Source organism: Suncus etruscus, chromosome 6 (genome assembly GCF_024139225.1).
Source record: "Suncus etruscus isolate mSunEtr1 chromosome 6, mSunEtr1.pri.cur, whole genome shotgun sequence".
Classification (NCBI taxonomy): domain Eukaryota; kingdom Metazoa; phylum Chordata; class Mammalia; order Eulipotyphla; family Soricidae; genus Suncus; species Suncus etruscus.
The window spans coordinates 58162876-58188281 of NC_064853.1; the positions used below are offsets into that span (position 1 = coordinate 58162876).

Sequence of the window (25406 nt, forward strand, 5' to 3'; positions counted from 1 at the left end):
TTGGTTCGAAACCCGACATCCCATATGGTCCCCCGACCCTGCCAGGAGCGATTTCTGAGTGTGGAGCCAGGAGTAACCCCTGAGCGATGCCGGGTGTGACCCAAAAACCAAAAAAGAAAAAAAAAAAGAAGTAAATTAGATTGTTTCTTTCTTTTTTTTTTTTTTTTTTGGTTTTTGGGTCACACCCGTTTGAAGCTCAGGGGTTACTCCTGGCTATGCGCTCAGAAATCGCCCCTGGCTTGGGGGACCATATGGGACACCGGGGGATCGAACCGCGGTCCGTCCTACGCTAGCGCTTGCAAGGCAGACACCTTACCTCTAGCGCCACCTTCCCGGCCCAGATTGTTTCTTTTCCATTTGAGCCACTGTTTTCAGTTCTTTAGATGTGAGCATTGATTTTTGTGGCCCTCAGTTCTAGCCTTAATAAAAATGTTTAGTCATCTTCCTAAATTCCAACTATACTATTCCTACTGATAATAGAGTGATTTTTATAATTAAATACTTATTATTTTTCAAATTAGTTCTTTGCTTTTTGGGTCATATTTGGCAGTTCTTGAGAGCTGCTCCTCATGGTGCTTGGGATCAAACTTGGGCCTTCTGTTTGTAAAGCATATGCTTACCCTTTTGATTTATTTCCACAGCTCCAAATGTTTTAAAAATAATTTTCAGGGGCCAGATCGATAGCATAGTGATAGGGCATTTGCCTTGCACACAGCCAATCCTGGACAGCCTCTGGTTTGATTCCCAGCATCCCATATGGTCCCCCCAGCCTGTCAGGAGCAACTTCTGAGCACAGAGCCAGGAGTAACCCTTGAGTGCGGGTGGGTGTGATCCCAAAACAAAAACCAGAAATTTTTATTGCTATTTCTATTGCTTTGGTCCCATTGCTGTTTCTTTCTTTTTTTTTTTTTTTGGTTTTTGGGCCACACCCTGTGACGCTCAGGGGTTACTCCTGGCTATGCGCTCAGAAGTTGCTCCTGGCTTCTTGGGGGACCATATGGGATGCCGGGGGATCGAACCGCGGTCCGTCCTAGGCTAGCGCAGGCAAGGCAGGCACCTTACCTCCAGTGCCACCGCCCGGCCCCCCATTGCTGTTTCTTACATAAAGTTATATATACCACACACACACACACACACACACACACACACACACACACACACACACACACACACACACACACACGCGCACGCACACATTGCTGCTCCATTGCTGTTTCTTTTTTTTTTTTTTTTTTTTTTTTGGTTTTTGGGCCACACCCGGTAATGCTCAGGGGTTACTCCTGGCTATGCGCTCAGAAGTTGCTCCTGGCTTGGGGGACCATATGGGACACCGGGGGATCGAACCGCGGTCCGTCCAAGGCTAGCGCAGGCAAGGCAGGCACCTTACCTTTAGCGCCACCGCCCGGCCCCAACATTGCTGTTTCTTACATAAAGTTACATATACCTCTCTCATATTCTCTCTCTTTTTGTTGTTTGATTTTGGGTCACACAGAAGGCTCTCACAAGTTACATATACCTCACACACACATTGCTGTTCTCATTGCTGTTTCTTTTTTTGGGGGGGCCACACCCGGCATTGTTCAGGGGTTACTCCTGGCTGTCTGCTCAGAAATAGCATCTGGCAGGCACGGGGGGACCATATGGGACACCGGGATTCGAACCAACCACCTTTGGTCCTGGATCGACTGCTTGCAAGGCAAATGCTGCTGTGCTATCTCTCACACACTCTTTTTGTTGTTTGTTTTTGGGTCATACACAGTGGCTCTCACGAGTTACTCTTGGCTCTGAACTTAGAAATTGCTCCTTGGGGCCGGCGAGGTGGCGCTAGAGGTAAGGTGTCTGCCTTGAAAGTGCTAGCCAAGGAAGGACCTCGATGTCCCATATGGTCCCCGCAAGCCAGGGGCGATTTTTGAGTGCTTAGCCAGGAGTAACTCCTGAGCATCAAATGGGTGTGGCCCGAAAAACCAAAAAAAAAAAAAAAAAGAAATTGCTTCTGGCAGGCACGGGAGATCATATGGGTTGCCGAGATTCGAACCACCATCTGTCCTGGATCAGGTGTGTGCAAGGCAAAAGCCTTACCGCTGTGCTATCTCTCTGGCCCCCTATTCTTACTCTTTATGTAGTGTAATTTTATTTATTTGTTTCTTTGTTTTTGGGTCACACCCAGCAGCCCTCAGGGGTTACTCCTGGTGGCTCTTAGCTCAGAAATCACTCCAGACAGGCTCGGGGACCATATGGGATGCAGGGAATCGAACTGGGGTCTGTGTTGGGTTGGCTGCGTGCAAGGCAAACGCCCTACTGCTGTGCTATATTGCTTCAGCCCCAATTTTATTTATTTTTTATTTTTTATTTTTTTTTTTTTTGAGCCACACCTGAGAGTGCTCAGAGGTTTCTCCTGGCCCTATGCTCGGGAGTCACTTGTGGCAGGGTCAGGTGACCATATTGGATTCTAATTCAGGTCAGCTGCATACAAGGCAAGTGCCCTACTCATTGTACTATCTTTCCAGTTTCTCATGTAGTATAATTTTTTTTTTTTTTTTTTGGTTTTTGGGTCACACCGTTTGATGCTCAGGGGTTACTCTTGGCTACGCGTTCAGAAATCGTCCCTGATTTGGGGGGACCATATGGGACGCTGGGGGATTGAACCGCGGTCCATCCTACGCTAGCGCTTGCAAGGCAGACACCTTACCTCTATCGCCACCTTCCCGGCCCCCATGTAGTATAATTTTAATTTTGATTACATCTGGTAACGCTCAGAGAATACTCAGAGCCTCCTCACTCAAGATTTACTCCAGCAGTGCTTGGAACCATTTGATATACAGGTAACAAAAATAGTTAGGACATTTAAAGCAAATGCCCCATTTGCTGTAATACCATTTTGGCCAATTTAATGTCTTTTATTTTTTGTTTTTTGGGCCATGCCTAGCCATGCTCTGGGCTTACTCCTGGCTCAGCACTCAGGAATCACTCCTGATAGTGCTTGAGGGATATAGAATGCCAGGGATCCAACCCTGGTTGGTCACATTCAAGACAAGTACCCTATGTTTTATATTATAATCTTCGCTGCCCCTTATCTTTAAGTTATATCTTATTTATAACCATGATTATAAACAAAAATTTCTGGTACTCGATGTAGTTAGTTTCATTTTTCAGAATTTTAGATTGATTCCATTTATAAGACTTAATTTAGTGAAACTCATGAATGCAGCTGTTTCATTGAAATTAGTCTTTGGGGGGCTGGAGCGATAGCACAGTGATAGGCATTTGCCTTGCACGTGGCTGACCCAGGATGGATCTGGGTTCGGTCCTTGGCATCTCATATGGTCCGCTGAGCCTGCTAGGAGTGATTTCTGAGTGCAGAGCCAGGAGGAATCCCTGAGCGTTGCCGGGTGTGGCCCAAAAAACAAAAAATTAGTCTTTGGGTTCTCTGTTTTTTTTTTTTTTTGTTTGTTTGTTCGTTTGTTTGTTTGTTTTTGAGTCACACCCGGCAGCACTCGGGTTCCTCCTGGCTCTATGCTCAGAAATCGCTCCTGGCAGGCTCGGGGAATCAGATGGGATGCTGGAATTCGAACCACCATCCTTCTGTATGCAAGGCAAATACCCTACCTCCATGCTAATGCTCCAGCCCTGGGTCCTCTTTTCACTACTCATCATTTACTTTATATCTTAACATGTTTGGCCGAAATGTAATCTCAAAAGACTATAAAAATGGATTAATTCATACAATTACTTTTAGACTTAGATTTTGTCATTTCTTGTATTTGAAAGATCTTAATTTCAGGTTTTGGAATACATATCATAAAGGTCTTATTATTTTAGGCAAGTTTGACAAGTGGAAGACCATCTACGTCCCCCACAGGAAGTGTCACACAACAGTCCAGTATGTCTCAGACATCTGTAAGTGTCCTACATTTTTTTCTTGGATTTAAATATTTTAGTTATCATTTTTTAGAAGTAAAAGTAATGTTTCTAAAGCTGTTATTTTATATTTGTTGAATATTATTAAGTAATAGTGCCTGGAAGATTTAAGAATTAGGTACTAATGTTCAGAACCAGAGGGATAGCACAGTGGGTGGGGTGTTTGCCTTGCATGCGACCGACTCAAGTTCTATCCCCAGTTTTCAAAAGATTTCAGTGCTGAAGCAATAAATAGTACAGTTGGTAGGGCTCTTGCCTTGCACATGGCCTACCCGGATTTTATTCCTGGCATCCCAGAGGTCTCTCAAGCACTGCCAGGAGTAATTCCTGAGTACTGAGCCAGGAATAACCCTGGGTATAGTCCTAAAAGAAAAACAAAATATTTTGTTTTGTTTTGGGGCCACACCTGCCAATGCTCAGGAGTTACTCTTGGCTCAGAGGACCATGTGAGATGCTGGGAATGAACCTTGCTGCCTGCAAGACAAATGCCCTATCCACTCTACTGTCACTTTGGTGGTCCTTATCTGAGTTTTCTGTGCTTCCCAAGTTTTCTTTTTCCTCAGATTTTTGCTGCAAAGCATAGGATTTCTTTCTTTCTTTTTTTTTTTCTATTGTTGTGGTTTTTGGGATATTAGTTTCTTCTGTTCCAGATTTGGATTATATGAGGAAAAAAGAAAGCCAGGGAGTTTATAACTTATTATTTACTGGGTCTGAAGTTCCCTAACCAGTTTTCTTTTCTCCAACTTTAGGGTATTGTTTAATGCATGTGGAACTGCCTAAGTGATTTAGTTGTATTGTGAAAAAATAGAGAAAAGAATGCGGGATGAGGCCAGAGTGGTAAGGCATTTTGCCTTGCACGCAGCTAAACTAGGACGGACAGTGGTTCGATCTCCTGGCGTCCCATATGGTCCCCCAAGCCAGGAGTGATTACTGAACGCATAGCCAGGAGTAATCCCTGAGCATCACTGGGTGTGACCACCCCAAAAAACAACAAAACAAAACAAAAAGAATGCGGGTTGGAGAGATAGCACAGCAGTAAGGCATTTGCCTTGCGTGTGGGTGACCCAGGACAGATCCAGGGTTGATTACCACACCGGCATCCCATATGGTCCCCCGAGCCTGCCAGGAGTGATTTCTGAGTGCACAGTCAGGAGTGACCCCTGAGCGTAGCCGGTGTGGCCCAAAAACAAAAGCAAAAACCAAAAAAAAAAAAAAAGAGAGAGAGAGAGAGAAATGCATCAACTATCTACTTTTCTTTTTTTCTTGTTTTTTTTTTTTGTTTTTGTTTTTTGGGTCATGCCCAGCAGCACTCAGGGGCCACTCCTGGCTCTATGCTCAGAAATTGCTCTTGGCAGGCTCGGGGGACCATATTGGGATGCTGGGATTTGAACCACTGTCCTTCTGCATGCAAGGCAAATGCCCTACTGCTGTGCTATCTCTCTGGCCCCTCAACTTTTTTTTTGGTAATGTAACTTATTGAGGCTTTTCGATGTTATGACTACATATAGGAAGCAAAATCAGTGTAAAAAGACCTAAAGTTAATTTATTGGTTTTAATGTTGATGAAATGCCATATGTATATATAGTAAGTCTTCTGGGAAGGATTATGTGACTAAAAGTCATAATTATAGTCTTAATGGGGGCCAGAGAGATAGCCCAATGGTAGGACATTTGCCTTGCACGTAGCCAATCCAGGACGGATGGTGGTTCTAATCCAGCATCCCTTATTGTCCCCCGTGCTTGCCAGGAGTAACTCCTGAGCACCACCAGAACCAAAAATCAACCTCCCCAATATAGTCTTAAATCTATAACTGATTTTGGAACTATTTATATTTTAGTCTTTTTTCCTTTTATTTTTTGACTGCGGACTATACATTAATTATAGTTTTTTTTAGGGGTCTACAACTAGATGTACTGAGGGCTTAGTCCTGTCTCTGCAATTAGGAATCAGTCATGGCAGACTGGAAGATCATATAGGCTGCTAGGAATCGAACCCAGGTCAGCCTTTTGCAAGGCAAATGCCCTACTTGCTATACTACCACGCAGGCAGGTCCCTATTATTAAATTTATTTGTTGTTTGTTTTTGGGTGTTCGAATTCGAAGGTGGTTCGAATCCCCGTGTCCCATATGGTTTCCCAAGCCAAGAGCGATTTCTGAAAGCATAGCCAGGAGTAACCCCTGAGCATCACCAGTGTGGCCCAAAAACGAATCTCTCCCCCCACCCCCACCCCCCAAAAAAAGAAAAAAAAACCCGAAAAAAGTGAAGCAATAAGAAAGTTTGTAAAAATTGTATTTTGCTGTGAGGTCATGAAGTCATTGTCAAAAGATACTAAGTTATTGTTGCTGGTTGATCTTTATGTTACATCTTTTTTTTTTTTTTTTTTTTGGTTTTTGGGTCACACCCGGCAATGCTCAGGGGTTACTTCCTGGCTGTCTGCTCAGAAATAGCTCCTGGCAGGCACGGGGGACCATATGGGACACCGGGATTCGAACCAACCACCTTAGGTTCTGGATCGGCTGCTTGCAAGGCAAACACCGCTGTGCAATCTCTCTGGGCCCTTTTTTTTCTTTTTTGTTTTTTGGGTCACACCCCACAACTCTCAGGGGTTACTCAGGGGTTGGTTACTCCTGGCTTTACGCTCAGAAATCACTCCTGGCAGGGTCGGAGAACCATATGGGATGCCAGGATTCGAACCACTGTCCTTCTGCATGCAAGGCAAATGCCTTTCCTCCATGTTCTCTCTCCGACCCCTATGTTACATCTTTTATTTCCAAACATTAGGTGGCTTCAAGAACATGGTGACATCTAAATTGTGTGTTCCCACTGAGATGACAATATTAAAAGTTTTGGAGTTGTCCAGGAATTCCAACTATTGTGGCTTGATAATGTGGCTTTTGTGGGGTGTGTCTTCTGCTGCCAAGCCTTTCAGAAGGAGAGTAGAGAGGGGAGAGTGAGTGCCTGCACTCACTCCAAAAAAATTGTGAAGTGAGCTGAAATACTGCCATTCCTGTGGTTTTGGACAAATTGGTGTCTCTGCAGAGCACTGTAGTAGACTGGAGAAGCAGGGCCAGGAGTCTTGCTGGGGCCCCTCCCATTCTCTCTGAGTATTGTTCTGGTGGTCCCATCTCTAAGCACTGCTGGGGTGGCCCTCTGCCCCAAGAACCTTGCTCTTGGATCACCACTGATTTCAGGATTTCATTTCTGGGCCTCTGCCTCCACCACCCCAGCACAACTGGGGGTGCCCCCTATTTAAAAAATAAAGTCTGTTTCAGGTCAGTTATAGCACATAAATCAGCTATGAACTGGGAGAAGATTGCTTTAACCACTTGTTCTCAGTCTTCTCTTGCTGTGTCATCACGTATTTTCAGTTTAGAAGGTATCGTACTGTTTCAAACTTAGGGGGTTTTTAGAGATCTTTTGTTTCTGTTTTTGTTTTTGTTTTTGGGCCACATATGGCGGCACTCATATGGCTGTGCGTTCAGAAATCGCTCCTGGCTTGGGGGACCATATGGGATGCTGGGGATTGAACCCAGGTCCGTCCTGGGTCAGCTGTATACAAGGCAAATGCCCTACCACTGTGCCATCACTCCGGCTCCTTCAGAGATATTTTGAAACATACTTTTATGTGATTGAGCTTAGAAGACTATTTCAGAACTTAATATGTTTAAAATTAATCTGTAACTTGAATATTTGTATTGCTAAGAGCAGTTTTATTGCATTGTTATAAAACATATCAGTAGTACACCTCTAAGAAAGTAAATAAGTAGTAAATTTACTTTACTTTAGGCCTCCTTTCTCCTTCATTCTGTTTCCTCAGTTTGTTAGTATTCTTCCATATATTTAATTTTTGAGGGGGGGTGACTTGGGCCACATCTGTTGTTTAGAAACTATTCCTGGCTGTGTACTTGAGGTTCTCTCTTCTGGCAATAGGGGTGCTCAGGTGATTAATTGGTGTTAGGGACTAATTCTGGACCTTCTACATACAAACTAATTCTGGACCTTCTATATACAAACTAATCATGGACCTTTTATATACAAAGATGTGCTCAGCCCTTTAGTGCGCTCTCTTTCTCTCTCTCTCTCTCCCCCCCCCCCTCTCTCTCTCTGCCTTATGTAGCTTAAAGTACTATATGTATGTTGAACAGATTTTTGAAACATGAATTTTTTTTTTCTTTCGGATTTTGGGTCACACCTGACAGCGCTCAGGGGTTACTCCTGACTCTACACTCAGAAATCGCTCCTGGCAGGCATGGGGGACCATATGGGATGTCGGGATTCGAACCACCGTCCTTCTGCATGCAAGGCAAATGCCCTACCTCCATGCTATGTCTCCGGCCTCAAAACATGAATTATTAACATATTTTGTTTTTTATGCTTTAACTTTGTTAGTGGTTTCAGCATTGCAAGTTTTGTATTCTGTTTCTTTCCACTTCCTACCCTTTCCTTTCTTGTTTTCTTTGTTGCTTTAAGGACCAGGAATCCCGCATATTCTCATCTTAACTGAAGAGTTTGCACACTTGACCTGTATACTAGTTGGGGGGGGTGTCACATTCTTTTTTTTTTTTTTTTTTTTTTTTTGTTTTTGGGCCACACCCGGTAATGCTCAGGGGTTACTACTATGTGCTCAGAAGTTGCTCCTGGCTTGGGGGACCATATGGGACACCGGGGGATCGAACCGCGGTCCGTCCAAGGCTAGCGCAGGCAAGGCAGGCACCTTACCTTTAGCGCCACCGCCCGGCCCCACATTCTTTTTTTTTAAAGCTACATCTGGCAGTAGCTTGGACTATTCCCAGTACTAGAGCTTGGGTGGGTCAGACCTGATGGTATTCGGGACCGGGCACTCCCAGGGTTGAACACAGTCCTTCTGCCTTAAAAGCATGGGTTCTCTCCAATGAGAGCAAATGCTGTACTGCTCCGCCACCACTCCGGCTCCCATACTCCATTTTTCTTTTTGGTTTTTGGGTTACACTGGAAGTGCTCATGGGTTACTCCTGGTTCTATGCTCAGAAATCGCTCCTGGCAGGCTCGGGGGACCATATGGGATGCTGGTATTCAAACCACCAACCTTCTGCATGCAAGGCAAACGCTTAACCTCTGTGCTATCTCTCTGGCCCCCCTATACTTCATTTTTGCTGTAGTGCTAACACATATATGACTATAGTATGATTAGAAATTGCTTATGGTGTCATGATTCACTGATATCAAAGTCATTAGAATTAGAGCAGGATGGGCCCAGAGAGATAGCACAGGCGTTTGCCTTGCAAGCAGCCGATCCAGGACCAAAGGTGGTTGGTTCGAATCCCGGTGTCCCATATGGTCCCCCGTGCCTGCCAGGAGCTATTTCTGAGCAGACAGCCAGGAGTAACCCCTGAGCACTGCTGGGTGTGACCCAAAAACCAAAAACCAAAAAAAAAAAAAAAAAAAAAAAAAGAATTAGAGCAGGATGTGGGTAATGTGCTCAAGTGCATGTGGTGGCAGGGCACCAGAGACTGAATCAAAAAAATTTTTTATTAAAGCTCTGCAATTTGCCACGTTGTTCATAATACAATTGTTTCAGATATTACATGTTCCAACACCAATCTCACCACCAGTGTGACCTTTTTCTCTCATGTCCCCAGTTTCCCTCCCACCACCCTGGCCTGCCCCCTTGCAGGCACAAACTTACTTTCTATTGTTACAACACAGAAGCAAATGGATGATTAAAACTTAGATCAACAAGGATCAGTTTGATGTAATTGTTACCTTTCTCCTAGCTATCTTTTTTTTGTTTTTGTTTTTGGGTCACACCCGGCAACGCTCAGGGGTTACTCCTGGCTCTACGCTCAGAAATCGCCCCCTGCAGGCTCGGGGGACCATATGGGATGCCGGGATTTGAACCAACGTCCCTCTACATGCAAGGCAAATGCCTTACTGCTGTGCTGTCTTTCTGGCCCCTCTCCTAGCTATCTTTTTTTTGGGGGGGGGTCACACCCGGCAGCACTCAGGAGTTACTCCTGGCTCTGATGCTCAGAAATCGCTCCTGGCACGCTCGGGGGACCATATGGGATGCCGGGATTTGAACCACCAACCTTCTGCATGAAAGTCAAATGCCCTACCCCCATGCTATGTCTCCAGTCCCCTCTCCTAGCTATCTTAAAGTCAGTGTCTTAGTATTTGCTGGACTGTGGTTGGTGCTAATTGAACTCTTTTGTGTTACTATTTCTTTTTTTTTTTTTTTTTGGTTTTTGGGCCACACCCATTGACGCTCAGGGGTTACTCCTGGCTATGCGCTCAGAAGTTGCTCCTGGCTTGGGGGACCATATGGGACACCGGGGGATCGAACCGCGGTCCGTCCAAGGCTAGCGCAGGCAAGGCAGGCACCTTACCTCTTGCGCCACCGCCCGGCCCGTTACTATTTCTTTGGTGGGGGGCACCAGCAATGCTCAGGGGTTATTCCTGGCTCTGCACTCAGAAATTGCTCCTGGCAGGCTTTTGGGACCATATGGGATGCCGAGATTGAACCCAGGTTCGTCCCGGGTTGGCCATGTGCACGTTAAATGCCCTACCACTGTGCTATCGCTCCGGCCCCATTCTGTGTTACTTTTTAGCCTCGGAAGTTGGTAGGTCTTTATATTACTTTCCAAAGATTTCCTGTGATATTGGTCTGACACTACTATAAAAATTAGAGATGTCATGCAGCTGTGTGGTTGAAGATCTATATATATATATGAAAAGAATTTGGTGACTTAGCAGTTTGATCGAGTCGAATTGTGGAGCTGGGTCTTTTTTTGTTTTGTTTTTGGGCCACACCTGGTGATACTCAAGGGTTACTCCCGGCTATGCACTCAGAAATCAATCCTGGTTTTGTAAACCATATGCCACACCAGGGGATTGAACCAAGATTCATCCTAGGCTAGCACGGGCGAAGCAGACGCCTTACAACTTGCACCACCTCTCAGGTCCCATGGATCATTTTTTTTTTCCTGATGTTGGGTGTTGGCAAAGATGCTGGATTTTCCAGTGGTCAGGTAGCTGTGGAGGAATGTGACCTATTCTCATTCAGAAAATAATCCTGGGGACTGAACTCTTGGCCATAGGCTTTCAAGGCAGGAACTCTAAGCTCTGGACATGTATGTACCCTATTTTTTTTCTTTAAAATCTTAAAGCAATTTAGAGAGTTTGAAGTAATTTGTTTTGCTATTTTTTTTACTTTATTTATCTATTTATTTTTGCTATTTTGTTTACTGTGTTTCTGTATATGTACTGGAATTTTTTTGTATGGTTAGGAGGTAAAGTTCTCACTTGTGGTAATGCTGAGGGGTTATTGTTACAGTGTTGAGAATCATATTTGTTCCAGGAATCCGGTCTGGGTTCTGGGGCCATATCTGGCTATACCAGGTATAACATAAGTGATTGTGAAGATCAAACTTGGGGGCTCACGCATACAGGGCATGCCTTCTACCACTGAGCCACATCACGACACCCTAGGCATGGAAGTGTGATTCTTACCAGTCCAGTGGTTACAGTTACTCACAATGGAGTGCATTGTTTTTAGAAAGTACTCTGCTTTGGATCAGCAAGTTTTGTATAACCTCATTTTGGGGACATTAGCAAGTGTTTGGAAGACAAGTGGTTTTTCTTGGTAGATTATTTTTGACTAGCACCTCTTGGAACAAGTACTGGTGTTGAGGAAACTTCTAATGTTAGCCTGAAAGACTAATTCCTTTGTACAATGTGGGCTGTGAGGTCTGATGTGGCAAGATTGGCCGAGGCTGTTATGTTATGTTATGTTATGTTATGTTATGTTATGTTATGTTATGTTATGTTATGTTATGTTATGTTATGTTATGTTATGTTATGTTATGTTACGTGTGTTATGTATGTTATGTTATGTCATGTCATGTCATGTCATGTCATGTCATGTCATGTTATTGGTTTTTGGGTCACACCCGGCGGGGTTACTCCTGGCTCTGTGCTCAGAAATTGCTCCTGGCAGGCTTGGAGGACCATATGGGATGCTGGGAATTGAACCCGGGTCCATCCCAGGTCAGCCACATGCAAGGCAAACACCCTACTGCTGTGCTATCTCTCTGGCCTAGGCTTTAAAGTGAAAGAAAATGGTTGAATTGACAGCTCAATTAATGGAAGCAATCATGGGCATCGGTTTAGCTTAGCAGAAAAAAACAAAACTAGAGTCTTACTGTGAATGGGAAGGAAGATTTTGTTGGTTTGGTGTGTGGAGATGGATTCTTAGCAGAGATGCTTACTGAGCATCTTTTGTCTTCAGTCTACACAATCTTCGTTAGACTTGCCTGAAATGTTATTTACTAATGGAATTTAGTTCTTTGATTTCACAATTTCAGTAAAACTGGGGGCTAGAGTGATAGTACAACAGGTAGGGCTCTTGCCTTGCACGCAGCCCATCCAGGTTCTACTTTCAGTACCTCATATGGTTCCCTCAGCACTGCCAGGAATGATACCTGAGAGTAGAGCCAGGAGTAACACCTGACCATTGTCAGATATGGCCTAAAAACTAAAAATAAAAAAGATAAACAAAACTACTAAGAAACAAAACAGGAAAAACATAAATGGATTGCAGGTGGTTAGGAAATTATAATAGTTTCATTTTTACTTCCTTTTTTTCTTTTTTAAGAAAAAGAAGAGTATTTTATTTGTACTCTGCATTCTTCTTTCCAAAGCATTCAGACATTTCAGCTATTAATATATCTTTTGGGGGGCCAAGGGGATAATACAGTAGGGTGCCTGCCCTGCACATGACACACCCACATTCAATCTCTGATAGCCAATATGGTTCCCTGAGCACTTTGGATGGGTGGAGGAGAGTTACATTTTCTGGCCCATATGTTATCTTTTTTTGTTTTTGTTTTTTGGGTCATATCTGGTGGCGGCACTCAGAGGTTACTCCTAGCTCTGCGCTCAGAAATTGCTCCTGGCTGGCACAGGGGGCCATATGGGATGCCGGGATTCAAACCACCGTTTGTCCTGGATTGGTTGCATGCAAGGCAAATGCCCTACTGCTGTGCTATCTCTTCGGCCCCCATATGTTAGTCTTCTAATTTTTTTTTTTTTATAAGGGGGCTGGTGCAATAGCACTGTGAGTATGTGGTGCCAGGGATTAAAGCCAGGTCACTAAGCCCTTCCCCATGGTACTACTTCTGGCCTTCCTCAAAGGAATTTTATTAAGGGGCTGAGAGTTAGGGTAGAACTGGAGTAAATGGTAAAACACAAGTCTAGCTTGTGAAGACCTTGAATCAGAACCCTGCCACTATCTTATAGCCTTGGTGGCCCCCTGATCACTGAACTGTCTGTCCTGCATGGTCAGGCATGAGAGTGGCCCACAAGTCCTAAACACCCTTTAAGTGACTCCTGTTAAAAAGTGCTTATGCGGGGCCCGGAGAGATAGCACAGCGGCGTTTGCCTTGCAAGCAGCCGATCCAGTACCAAAGGTGGTTGGTTCGAATCCCGGTGTCCCATATGGTCCCCCGTGCCTGCCAGGAGCTATTTCTGAGCAGACAGCCAGGAGTAACCCCTGAGCAACGCCGGGTGTGGCCCAAAAACCAAAAAAAAAAAAAAAAAAGTGCTTATGCTGGTGCTGGAGCAATAGTACAGCAAGTAGGGCGTTTGCATGCAGCTGACCTGGGTTCAGTCTCTAGCATCCCATCTGGTCCCTCGAGCATTGTGAGAAATAATCTGTGAGTCCAGAGCCAGGGTAACCCCTGAGCACTTGTTGGCTGTGTCTCCCAAACAAACAAACAACAACTCAAAAATGCTGATGCTTTCGCTTAAAGAATGTGTTAGTCAAAGAGTGTAGAATGCAGTTAGTAGAGAAGTGGAGAAAAATCTAATGTGAAAGCATCATTTTTGGCACCCTTTCATTTGCAGTAAAGAGAGAGAAGGGGAGAGAAGAGAGGAGAGAGACAGGGAGGAGGTTTGTGGAAGGGAAGAGGGCATCAGGGAAGGTAAGAGGGAAACTAGAGATTGGAACCAGGAAATAAATGTACACTGGTGAAGGTTGTTGTACTTGTGTGACTAACTCTATCATGAACAACTTTATCTATGAAAAAAACTACTATGAACAAACTTGTAACCCTGGTATTTAAATAAAAAATATTACAAAAAAATAAAGAAAAACATAACCCTAAAAAAATTGTTTCTTTGGGGGGGGTGAGAAATGAATAGAACTTGAGGTAACTGCTAAATGAAATAAAAAAAGAAATAAAGGACAATTATTAGCTTGTTTCAAAAAAAAAAAACAAAAGCAACAAAAAAAGTGTTAGCAAATATCTTTTCTACTCACTTTATACCTTCCTTTGTTGTTTGTGTGTTTTTTTGGACTGTATCTGGTGGTGCTCAGGGCTTACTCCTGGTTCTGCACTCAATAATCACTACTGGCTGACTCAGGGGGCCATATGAGGTGCTAGGGCAGGTGTCCTCAAACTTTTTCAACAGGGGGCCAGTTCACTGTCCCTCAGACCATTGGAGGGTCTGACTATAGTAAAAACAAAACTTATGAATGAATTTCTATGCACACTGCATATATCTTATTTTGCAATGAAGAAACAAAACAGATACAAATATAATATGTGGCCTGCGGGCCATAGTTTGAGGACCACTGTTAGGGATTGTGTGTCAGTTGGCTGTGTGCATGGCAAACACCCTACCCACTACTCTTTTATTGCTCTGGCCTCTTTAACTACTTCTTTTCTATTTTTTAATAATTAATTTAAGCATTGTGGTTACAAAATTGTTCATGATTGAATTTGTCATACAGTATGTACCACCCCTCACCTGTGCACATCAGTGCACATCTTGCCACCAGTGTCCCCAGTTTGACTTTCACCCCCTCCCACCTTTATTCTCTCTCTCTCTCTCTCTCTCTCTCTCTCTCTCTCTCTCTCTCTCTCTCTCTCTCTCTCCCTCTCCCTCTCCCTCTCTCCCTCTCCCTCTCCCTCTCTCCGACCCCCACTGTGATTTGGACTATTGCTAATAAAGGGGTATCACCACCTTTCAGCACCCATTTCTTATCCAGAGTGATCATTACCAACTATCATTATCACAGTGGACCAACCATTCACTATCCTAACTGCATTTACCACTCTTTGTGGCAAGCTTGTTCCTACCTTGGACTGCTTTTTTTTTTTTTTTTTTTTTTTTGGTTTTTGGGCCACACCCGGCGGTGCTCAGGGCTGTCTGCTCAGAAATAGCTCCTAGCAGGCTCAGGGGACCATATGGGACACCGGGATTCGAACCAACCACCTTAGGTCCCGGATTGGCTGCTTGCAAGGCAAACACCGCTGTGCTATCTCTCCGGGCCCTGGACTGCTTTTTTTGATCCTCATATGTATTGTCTCTGGGTATTAGTACCATACTATCTTTCATTTTCCTTATATCCCACAGTGATTGAAACTATTCTATGCCTATCCATCTCCCTCTGACTCATTTCACTTAGCATAATCATCTCCATATCCATCCATATATAAGCAAATATCATGACTTCATTTTTTCTAATGTCTGCCTAGTATTTCATTATGTAGATGTACCACAGTTTCTGTAGCTAATCATCTGTTGTCTTGAATCTGAGTTGTTTCCAGATTCTGGCTATTATAAATAGTGCTGCAATGAATATAGAAATACAGAGGACATTTTTATATTGTTTTAACTTCTGTTTTTTTTTTTGTTTGTTTGTTTTGTTTTTGGGTCACACCCGGCGTTGCTCAGGGGTTACTCCTGGCTGTCTGCTCAGAAATAGCTCCTGGCAGGCACGGGGGACCATATGGGACACCGGGATTCGAACCAACCACCTTTGGTCGTGGATCGGCTGCTTGCAAGGCAAACACCACTGTGCTATCTCTCTGGGCCCTAACTTCTGTTTTATTCACTGAAAAAGTGCCAAGGATTATAGCTTCAGAGTGACTCAAATTAGGGAACTTTCTGGGATAGGACAGCATCCTGATTACCAAAATATGACTCAGAAAACCTGAGTCCAGTTTTATCCTGCTAAATGATTTAATCTTTGAAGAAAGACTATTTAAAATACCTATATATGGAATACTGTAGAAAACTAGATATTGGGGAAGGACTTAGTAATTAATTACCATATAACACATTAAAAATGGAGTTGAGTAGTTAAGATCAATTATACCTGCACTAGACTCTAGATCTCAAACTCGTTTGCGGCCCTCCGTACAACATTTTGTGGCCCTGCTCTAGAGGAATCTTTTTATGTTTTGTTTTGTTTTAGTTGTTTGGGTCACACCCTCCAATGTTCAAGGCTTACTACTGACTTTGCACTCAAGGATCACCCTGACTTTGCCTCCTGTGGCCCCCAGGTAAATTGAGTTTGAGACCCCTGATCTAGAGCAATAGCACAGCAGGTGGGGTGTTAGCCTTGGGTGCTGCTGACCCAGGTTTGATAGGTTTGATACTCGGCATCCCTATGATTCCCCTGAGATTGCCAGGAGTAATTAACCTCTTAGTGTTGCTAGGTGAAGCCCCAAAACCAACCCCCCAAAAATTAAAAAGAAAAATTTGGGGGTGCTACACACTGTAGTGTTCAGGGTTTACACCATCCTCTGCACTCAGGATCAGTCCTGGCAGAGGTCAGGCAATGGTATTTAGTGCCAGGTATCGAACCCAGCTTGGCTATATACAAGGCAAGCATCCAACTTGTATTATTGCTGTGTACCTAAATAAGGATTTTACTTTTAGCTGTCTCTGAAAATATCTCTAGGGGTCAGTATTTTCCTAGACTGCCAAGGTGGCCCCAGTAGCCTTTGAATTTCTTCTTTTTTCTCATCTGGAGATTTTCCTTTCTACTCCCCCTTTTCGTATTTTGGTGGTTGTTGTCATTGTTGTCACTGTTGAGCCTCACCCAGCAGTTCGAGGGGAGCACTTAGGCGCTGGACATCAGCCCAGGATCGCGTGTGTTCTGTCTTGAGCCACAAGCTTGGCTCTCCTGAGACTCCCCTTACGAGAGTGTACTTGGGTACTTGTTACTCCAGTGTGCTTTGTTGACTGAGTCAAAATCCTCCTAACTATAATCACTTTCTTTTTTCCTTCCCCCTTTCCTTTGTTGTTTTGTTATTGCCATGATTGGGGGGCAGTCACACACACATACACCTTGTTGTGATGCTCACATGTGTGTTCACTGGGGATTGCATTCATTTACCTGTGGTACTTGCTGGGTGGTGCTCATTGAGTGTCTCACACAAGGCTGCATACTTAGGGATAGTATGCTTCTATCTTTACTTATGGCCTCACTCTCACTTGAGGTGGTTGTGGGCACAGTGTGGGCACTGTGGTCTTGCCAAGTCCCTGAGATCAGATTCTTTGTTGTGGTACCAAACAGCAGGACTACTGAGGTCAGTGCTTGGCACATCAGAAATTAATGCTTTCAGGACAGGCATCTTCGTCACCGAAACCGCGTACAAGTCCTAGTAAACTTTTTTTTTAGTTTTTTTTTTTGCCACACCCAATAGTGCTCTGGGGTTCCTGGCTCTATGCTCAGGAATCACTCTTAGCAGATTGTAGGGGGACAGAGGGGGACATAGAACCCCGGATCATCCTCTTGCAAGGCATGTGCCCTACCTGCTATACTATTGCTTCAGCTCCCTAATAAGTTATTTCTTTTTCTTTTTCTTTTTGTTTTTGGGCCACACCCGGCTTTGCTCAGGGGTTAGTCCTGGCTGTCTGCTCAGAAATAGCTCCTGGCAGGCACGGGGGACCATATGGGACACCGGGATTCGAACCAACCACCTTTGGTCCTGGATCTGCTGCTTGCAAGGCAAACGCCGCTGTGCTATCTCTCTGGACCCGTTAATAAGTTATTTCTTAATTTTATTCTCTACTTTGTTCCACTAAAAGTCTTTGAAATCATATTTCTTTGATGAACATATTTATCTTTTTTATTTGTTTTTGGGTCACACCAGTGATGCTCAAAGGTTTCTCCAGACTCTGTACTTAGAAACCACTCTTGGCAGGTGCTTAGGGGACCATATTGGGTGCTGGGGACCAAACTCAGGTTAGCTGTGTGCAAGACAAGAGTCTTGCCTACTGTATTATCTCTCTGGTCCTGACATATTCATCTTTAAAATGGTTAATAAATATATTTGGTATGAAATTGGAAATATGTTCCATTATTGCCTAATCTAGATTGCTTTCGCCTGTCTATTTGGTTACCAGTCTCTCTTTCTCTATACATACATACATACATACATACATACATACATACACACACATATAAATAAAATAGTATATATATCTCCCTCACTTCTCTCCCCCTCACTTTTCCTGGCTTCTCTCCCTGTTTCCTCTTCCCTCTTTCCTCCTCTTCTCTTCTCCCCACCCCATCTCCCTCTAACTTTCCTCTTTCTACTGTGGTGCCCCAGGTTTCAAAAACAGGATCTCAAATTCAAGGTAAACACTGTACTGCTGAAGTTAATTTTTTTTTCCTGGCTATATGATCAGAAATTGCTCCTGGCTTGGGGGACCATATGGGACGCCAGGGGATCGAACCGAGGTCTGTCCTAGGTTAGCGTGTACAAGACAAATGTCCTACTGCTTGCACCACCGCTCTGGCCCCTAAAGTTACTATTTTATTTTTTTGGTTTGTGGGTCACACCTGGCAGCGCTCAGGGGTTATTCCTGGCTCTGTGCTCAGAAATCGCTCCTGGCAGGCTTGGGGGACCATATGGGCTGCCCGAATTGGAACCACCGTTCTTCTGCATGCAAGGCAAACATCTACCTTCATGCTATCTCTCTGGCCCCTGAAGTTACTAATTTTTGAAATAAAACAGGTTCGTTCATTGAGGGAGGCAGAGAATTTTGAGAGAGGAGAGAACTCTCCATCCTTTAACAGCAGTTAAACTCCCTTCCTTCCTTCCTTCCTTCCTTCCTTCCTTCCTTCCTTCCTTCCTTCCTTCCTTCCTTCCTTCCTTCCTTCCTTCCTTCCTTCCTTCCTTCCTTCCTTCCTTCCTTCCTTCCTTCCTTCCTCCCTCCCTCCCTCCCTCCCTTCCTTCCCTCCCTCCCTTTCCACCTCCCTCCCTTCCTTCCCTCCCTCCCTCCCTTCCCACCTCCCTTCCTCATTCTCTCCCTCCCACCTTCCCACATTTCTCCCTCTTTCTCTTGAACACTTCCTTTCTCTCCTCTTATCTAAGTGTCAATAAAACTATCTTGCTTCTCTTTCACACACACATAGCAGGGATGGTGAACAAGTGTGACATAAAGAGCCAAAAATTTAAACTGTGAGAGTCAAGAGAGCCACACCACACAGTGACCTGCCAAAACAGACAAACACACAAAAGCATCTAATTTTAACAATAATATATTAAACACATACTGCATTTTGCCATTTTGAGAGGGTAAAACTCCTGTTCGCTACCCCTGCACTATTGAATCATACTATTATACTCTTAGAAATGGTCTTCCTAACCAGTGTATGCTGTTATTTAAAAACATGCAGATAATTTCCCAAGGAAGTGAAGTATCTGCCAAAGATGAAGCCTTTTCTTATAGGTCTCTTAGTCACTGTTGATGCTTACTCGAGTGCAGCCTGGTACAATTTATTGACATGCAAACAAAAATTGGAAGCCTATCACCTGCAATGTTTTTTTTCCCTAGATCAACCTCTCTACTTCTCCTACACCTGCACAGTTAATAAGCCGTTCCCAGACTTCCAGTTCTACCAGTGGCAGTATTACACAGCAGACCATGTTGCTAGGGAGCACCTCCCCGACCCTGACAGCGAGCCAAGCTCAGATGTACCTCCGAGCTCAAATGGTAAGATGGGAGCTACCAAGCCTTTTCAGTGCTTGATGACCAAGAGATCAAATGTTTTTTCAATACAGTTTTTAATACATAAGAAATATGTATTATTATTTTACATATCTTTAGACATTTATGTCATGAAAGATTCTACTTCTAGGTTGACAGGCCTTCTTGTATTATCAATATTCTGTAGCATAGTGATTATATTTTTTGTGTCATATTTAATTGGTTTAAGATTTTCACTTTTTTGTTTTTGGGACACACTGGTGATGCTCAGGAGTTACTCCTGGCTATGCATTCAGAAACCACTTCTGGCTTGGGGTCCATATGGGACGCTGGGGGATCGAATCACATTCTGTCCTAGGTCAGCCGTGTGCAAGGCAAATGTCCTACCGTCATGCCACCACTCTGGCCCCTAATATTTTCAGATTTTAACATCTGTAAAATTGGATGTATCGATTAATTTCTGGCATTTTATAGCTATAGTTGGTGTAGTGATTATACAGTGTTATATATTAAATAGATAGTGAAGAATTAAAATAAAGCAAATTATGCTTTTTTAATAGAAATTATTTTCAGATAGACAATAATAAGTTAATTAGTCCAAAGAGGGGCCACATAAAATAACAATGCATATCTTTGAAATCTAAGAGTTAATGAAATAATAAATGAAAAGCTAGCTAGATTGTTAGCTTTTTTTTTTGGGGGGGGGCCACACCTGGTGACACTTAGGGGTTGGGTTACTCCTTGCTGCGCTCAGAAATCACTCCTGGCTCAGGAGAATGTATGGAATGTCAGGGATCGAACTGAGGTTTGTCTTGGGTCAGCCATATGCAAGGCAAATGCCCTACCACCTACCACCTATTGCTCTGGCCCCTGGATTGTAGTTCTTAGTTATTGTTTAGATTAGATGAATCCCAATTTTGGTTTTCTCTATCTCATTTTTAATTAAGTAAATTGAGTTCCTCTACTAATTCAGCAATATAAGTTTAGCTATTCTATGAATACCTTCTGATTTCCTAATAATAATGAACTTCTTTAATATTAGTATAGGAAACTTGATAGGAACAGTTTTGGCTTTCATGCCAGAACATGTGTTCATGCATATGTATATGCATGTTTGCATATATACATACATATGTATGCTTTTTATTTGCTAACAATATATTTCTGAATCCCCTTTTTATTCACTGAAATCTCATGTTTGTTATATTTATAATAAAGAATGCAACTTACTTTTTTTTTTTTTTTTGGTTTTTGGGCCACACCCGGTGGTGCTCAGGGGTTACTCCTGGCTGTCTGCTCAGAAATAGCTCCTGGCAGGCACGGGGGACCATATGGGACACCAGGATTCGAACCAACCACCTTTGGTCCTGGATCGGCTGCTTGCAAGGCAAACGCCGCGGTGCTATCTTTCCGGGCCCAGAATGCAACTTACTTAAAAAAACATTATTCAGTAAACCATATTTTGAGATCTCTCCTCTTACCCATTAGATTTTGATCATATGCTTCCAAATCAGGCTGGACTATTTGAAATGTTTGTGCTTTCACCATTTTGACTTCTCAACTGGCAGTTTCATATTGCTCAAATAAAATAGAGCATCTCCTTATATTTAGTGCTTTTGTTCTTGTATTGAAAATTACTTTCTTGTGAATATTATACTTTATTTACTTCACTTAAAATCAGTGTTGTAAAGAGCTGATGCTTAAAGATTCCTTAGTTGGTAATTTTAATTTAAACAAATGTTTCTGAAAAATAACTCGACATAATTTTTAAATAGAATATGCATTTTTAAAAACAATTGTCATAGTTTACTAAGGTTGGTTAGATAATCTCTGTAAATTGCATTGCTTTCTTAGTAAACTTCTGTTTCAATATTGAGAACACTTGAAAAGAGATGGTGGTAATTTGGGGGTGTGTGTGTATGTGAGGCTTGTCTTTTTTTTTTTTTTTTTTTGTAGGCTGTTTTGGTGTTGAATTGTGACCTGTTGTGGCATTTCTGTTTTGAAGGATTACCGCTTTACAAATAGTTTCACACTCAAGAGTAACCTAGGTTTGTACTGTAGATTTCTGTATCTGAGTGAAATATTATGGTATAGTATATGATATAGTTACCCTTTGTGGACTGTAAAGATCTTTTTGGTGTTTCTTTTTATGTTTCTCACTAAAATTTAATTTGCATTAAGTGTAGAAACTAATATCATTTTAGGAATCCAGCCACAGTTTTGAACTGGGGAAAGTTTGAGTATAATAGCTTATTATAGCAGAACTTGGTATAAGGATTTTATATTACCAAAATGCATTTTCCTTTTTTGAGCACTAATTTCTTTTTCTTTTTATCAGAATCACAAGCTGTTGCGAAAAATGTTAAAGATTTTTTTTGAGTTATTATTAGAAATTTCTCTTTGTTATGTAAACCTTTTGCTTAGGAAGCAGACTGCATCGTCTTTCTGTCATAAATTTCAGTCTTTCTTGCCTGCTATACATTGTGTGTGAGACATGTTCTTTTGTCTTAGGGTATATTTTTGGTTTTTCTGTCTGTACAGCTGATTTTCACACCCGCTACCACTGTGGCTGCTGTACAGTCTGACATTCCTGTTGTCTCGTCGTCATCGTCATCTTCCTGTCAGTCTGCAGCTACTCAGGTGAGCTTGTCCTAGCTTCATAATGTGGTATCTGAAGTCTGGATTTTCAGATTTAATATAAACATACATTGTGTTTAAGTTACTGCTGGTTTCAGTGCTCTTTGTCCTACATTGAAGATTTATATTTAGGGGCCGGAGTGGTGGCGCAGGGCGTAAGGTGTCTGCCTTGCGTGAACTAGCCTAGGATGGACTGTGGTTCGATCCCCTGGCGTCCCATATGGTCCCCCAAGCCAGGAGTAATTTCTGAGCGCCTAGCCAGGAGTAACCCCTGAGTGTCACTGGGTGTGGCCCTAAAACATAAACAAAATAATCAAAAAAGATTTATATTTAGTAAAAATAATGAAAACCTCAAGAATTTTTGGCTTTTGTCCTGTAGAGATTGTTATATCACTAAATGATCGACATCAGTGAAAGCTAATGAATTTTTGCTAACAAAATATTGCTAAGTTTTATTATCAGGGACAGTTTTTTTCATAAGTTTTATTTTATATATAGGCATCTTGGCAAAAATAATTTGATTTAAGTATTACATTGGTACTGTGGAAAAAAGATTCTCCTCATACCATATACAAAGCTAGAATAGAAATAGAATGAAGGAGCTGGAGTGAGCATAGTGGTAGGGTGTTTGCCTTGACATGGCCAACCCAGGATGGACCCCAGTTCGATTCCTGGCATTTCATATGGTCCCCTGAGTCTGGCAGGATCAATTTCTGAGTGCAGAGCCAGGAGTAACCCCTGAACACCACCAGGTATGACCCCAAAACAAAACAAGTAGAATTAAGACCTAAAAATAGGGACCGGAGAGATAGCATGGAGGTAGGGTATTTGTCTTGCATGCAGAAGACGGTGGTTCTAATCCCAGGATCCCATATGGTCCTCCGAGCCTGCCAGGAGCAATTTCTGGGCATGGAGCCAGGAGTAAACCTCTGAGTGCTGCCGGGTGTGACCCAAAAACCAAAAAAAAAAAAAAAAAAAAAAAAAAAGACCTAAAAATAATAGTTCAAACATTAAAACGGTATTAATTCATCTCTTTCATTTTCTCTCTCACATACACAGCAACAACAAGAAATACCTTTTTCGTTAGTTTTTTAAATTTTTTTATAACTTTGCTTTTGTTCTTCCTGAAACATGTATTATGATCAATTGTGTCAACTATGTGCTATATTTCCTTTAAATATATCAAAAAAAGAAAAAAAAAGAAATATCATTAAAAGCCTGGAGTAGGTAAAACTTTCTTAGACAGAGAAAGCAGTAGTCATAGAAGAAAAGAATGACAAATTCTTTTTTTGGGGGGGGGGCGGCGAGGTGGCGCTAGAGGTAAGGTGTCTGCCTTGCAAGCGCTAGCCAAGGAAGGACCGCGGTTCGATCCCTGGCATCCCATATGGTTCCCCCAAGCCAGGGGCGGTTTCTGAGTGCTTAGCCAGGAGTAACCCTGAGCATCAAAGGGGTGTGACCCGAAAAACCAAAAAAAAAAAAAATTTTTTTTTTTTTTTTGGTTTTTGGGGTCACACCCGGCAGCACTCAGGGTTTACTTCTGGCTCTATGCTCAGAAATCGCCCCTGGCAAGCACAGGGTACCATATTGAATGCCGGGATATGAACCACCATCCTTCAGCATGAAAGGCAATCGCCGTATCTCCATGCTATCTCTCCAGCCCTAGACAAATGTTTTTATTTTAAATTAAAACCTGTTCTTCAAAACACTTTTACACAAAAAGCAAGAGACTCGTCAGATTGAGGGAAGATTTATTATTTTTTTTAAACTTTATTTATTGATTGTTTGATTGGTCCTTGGGCCACACCTACTTACCGGGTTGGTCGCATGCAAGGCAAATTCCCTACCCAATGTGCTATCACTTCAGCCCCAAGGAAAGATTTCTTGAAGTGCTGAGGATAGAACCGGCCACATGCAGGGCAAATGTCTTACTTCCTGACTATTTCTCTATTACTGAAGCTTTAAAATAAGTACACCTTTAAGGTAAAAAAGTCTGTAGAGTGGTAAATTTTTTTCCTCCTATTAAAAGTTAGAGCGTCTGTTGAGCTATTCCTGCATCTCTAGGGTAAATCCTAAATGACTTTGCTGCATGATTTTTGATATGCTGTTGAATTTAGTTTGTTAATGATATTTTTGGGCCACACCTGGTGACATTCAGGGGTTACTCTTGTCTGCTCTCAGAAATCCTTCTTGGCAGGTTCAGGGGAGCAAATGGGATGCCAGGGATCGAACCCGGGTTGGTCCCAATCTGTCGCGTGTAAGGCAGATGCCCTACTGTGTTCTATCACTCTGTCCTGGGTTGTTATGATTTTGTTGCAAATATTTGGGTCAATGTTGAGCAGGTGGGAACTGGTCTGAATTTTTCTTTTAAATGTTTAGCCATATCCAACGATACTCAGGGATTACTCCTGGCTCTGAGTTCAGGAATTCCTCCTGGTGGTGCTTGGGGGGCGGGGGGGGGGGGCATCTGGGATGGCTGGGATTTAACCCAAACCTGGGCTGGCTACATGCCAGACAAACTCGAAACACTGTACAATGGCTTTGGCTCTGAAAATTTCTTTTCTAGTAGTGTTCCTATCTACTGTGGGTATTAATGTTGCTTCATAAAATCTGTTAGGAAGAATTCTTGTTTGTTTAATATTTTTGAAGAGCTCTGAGAGAGTAAGGGTAATAATTCATCTCAGTAGGTTTAGTAGAACTCACCATTGAGCTGATCTGGACCAGGGCTTTTGCTCTTAATTACTGTTTGTATTTCTTTGCTTGTTCGTTAGTTTGCTTTTTGGGCCATACCTGGTGGTTTTGCTCAGGAGTTACTCATTGCTTCCAGAAATATACTATTGACAGGCAGGGGGCTGGGGGTCCATACGGGATGCTGGGGATTGAACCGTTCACTTGTATGCTAGGCAAATGACCTATCCATTGTGCTATTGCTCTGGAACCTAAAATTTCTTTACTTGTATTAGGCCTATTTCTCCTAATTATTTTCTAATATTACATGTAGGTTCTCCAGTTTAATAGCATGAAGTTATTTATTGTAGCCTCTTCCCCCCCCCCCCCCCCCCCCAGGGATCTATTGTGAAAAG

The 25406-nt window shown here is 42.8% G+C and overlaps 1 protein-coding gene across 1 annotated transcript in view; it reads left to right on the forward strand.

The window, feature by feature from the left end:
- Positions 1 to 25406, forward strand: part of PHC3 (polyhomeotic homolog 3) — a 96188-nt gene that overhangs the window by 14190 nt on the left and 56592 nt on the right. The window contains exons 4-6 of the mRNA XM_049774441.1: positions 3820 to 3897; positions 19537 to 19695; positions 22231 to 22329. Of these exons, the coding sequence (XP_049630398.1) occupies positions 3820 to 3897; positions 19537 to 19695; positions 22231 to 22329 (336 nt within the window). The remainder of the gene's footprint in view (positions 1 to 3819; positions 3898 to 19536; positions 19696 to 22230; positions 22330 to 25406) is intronic.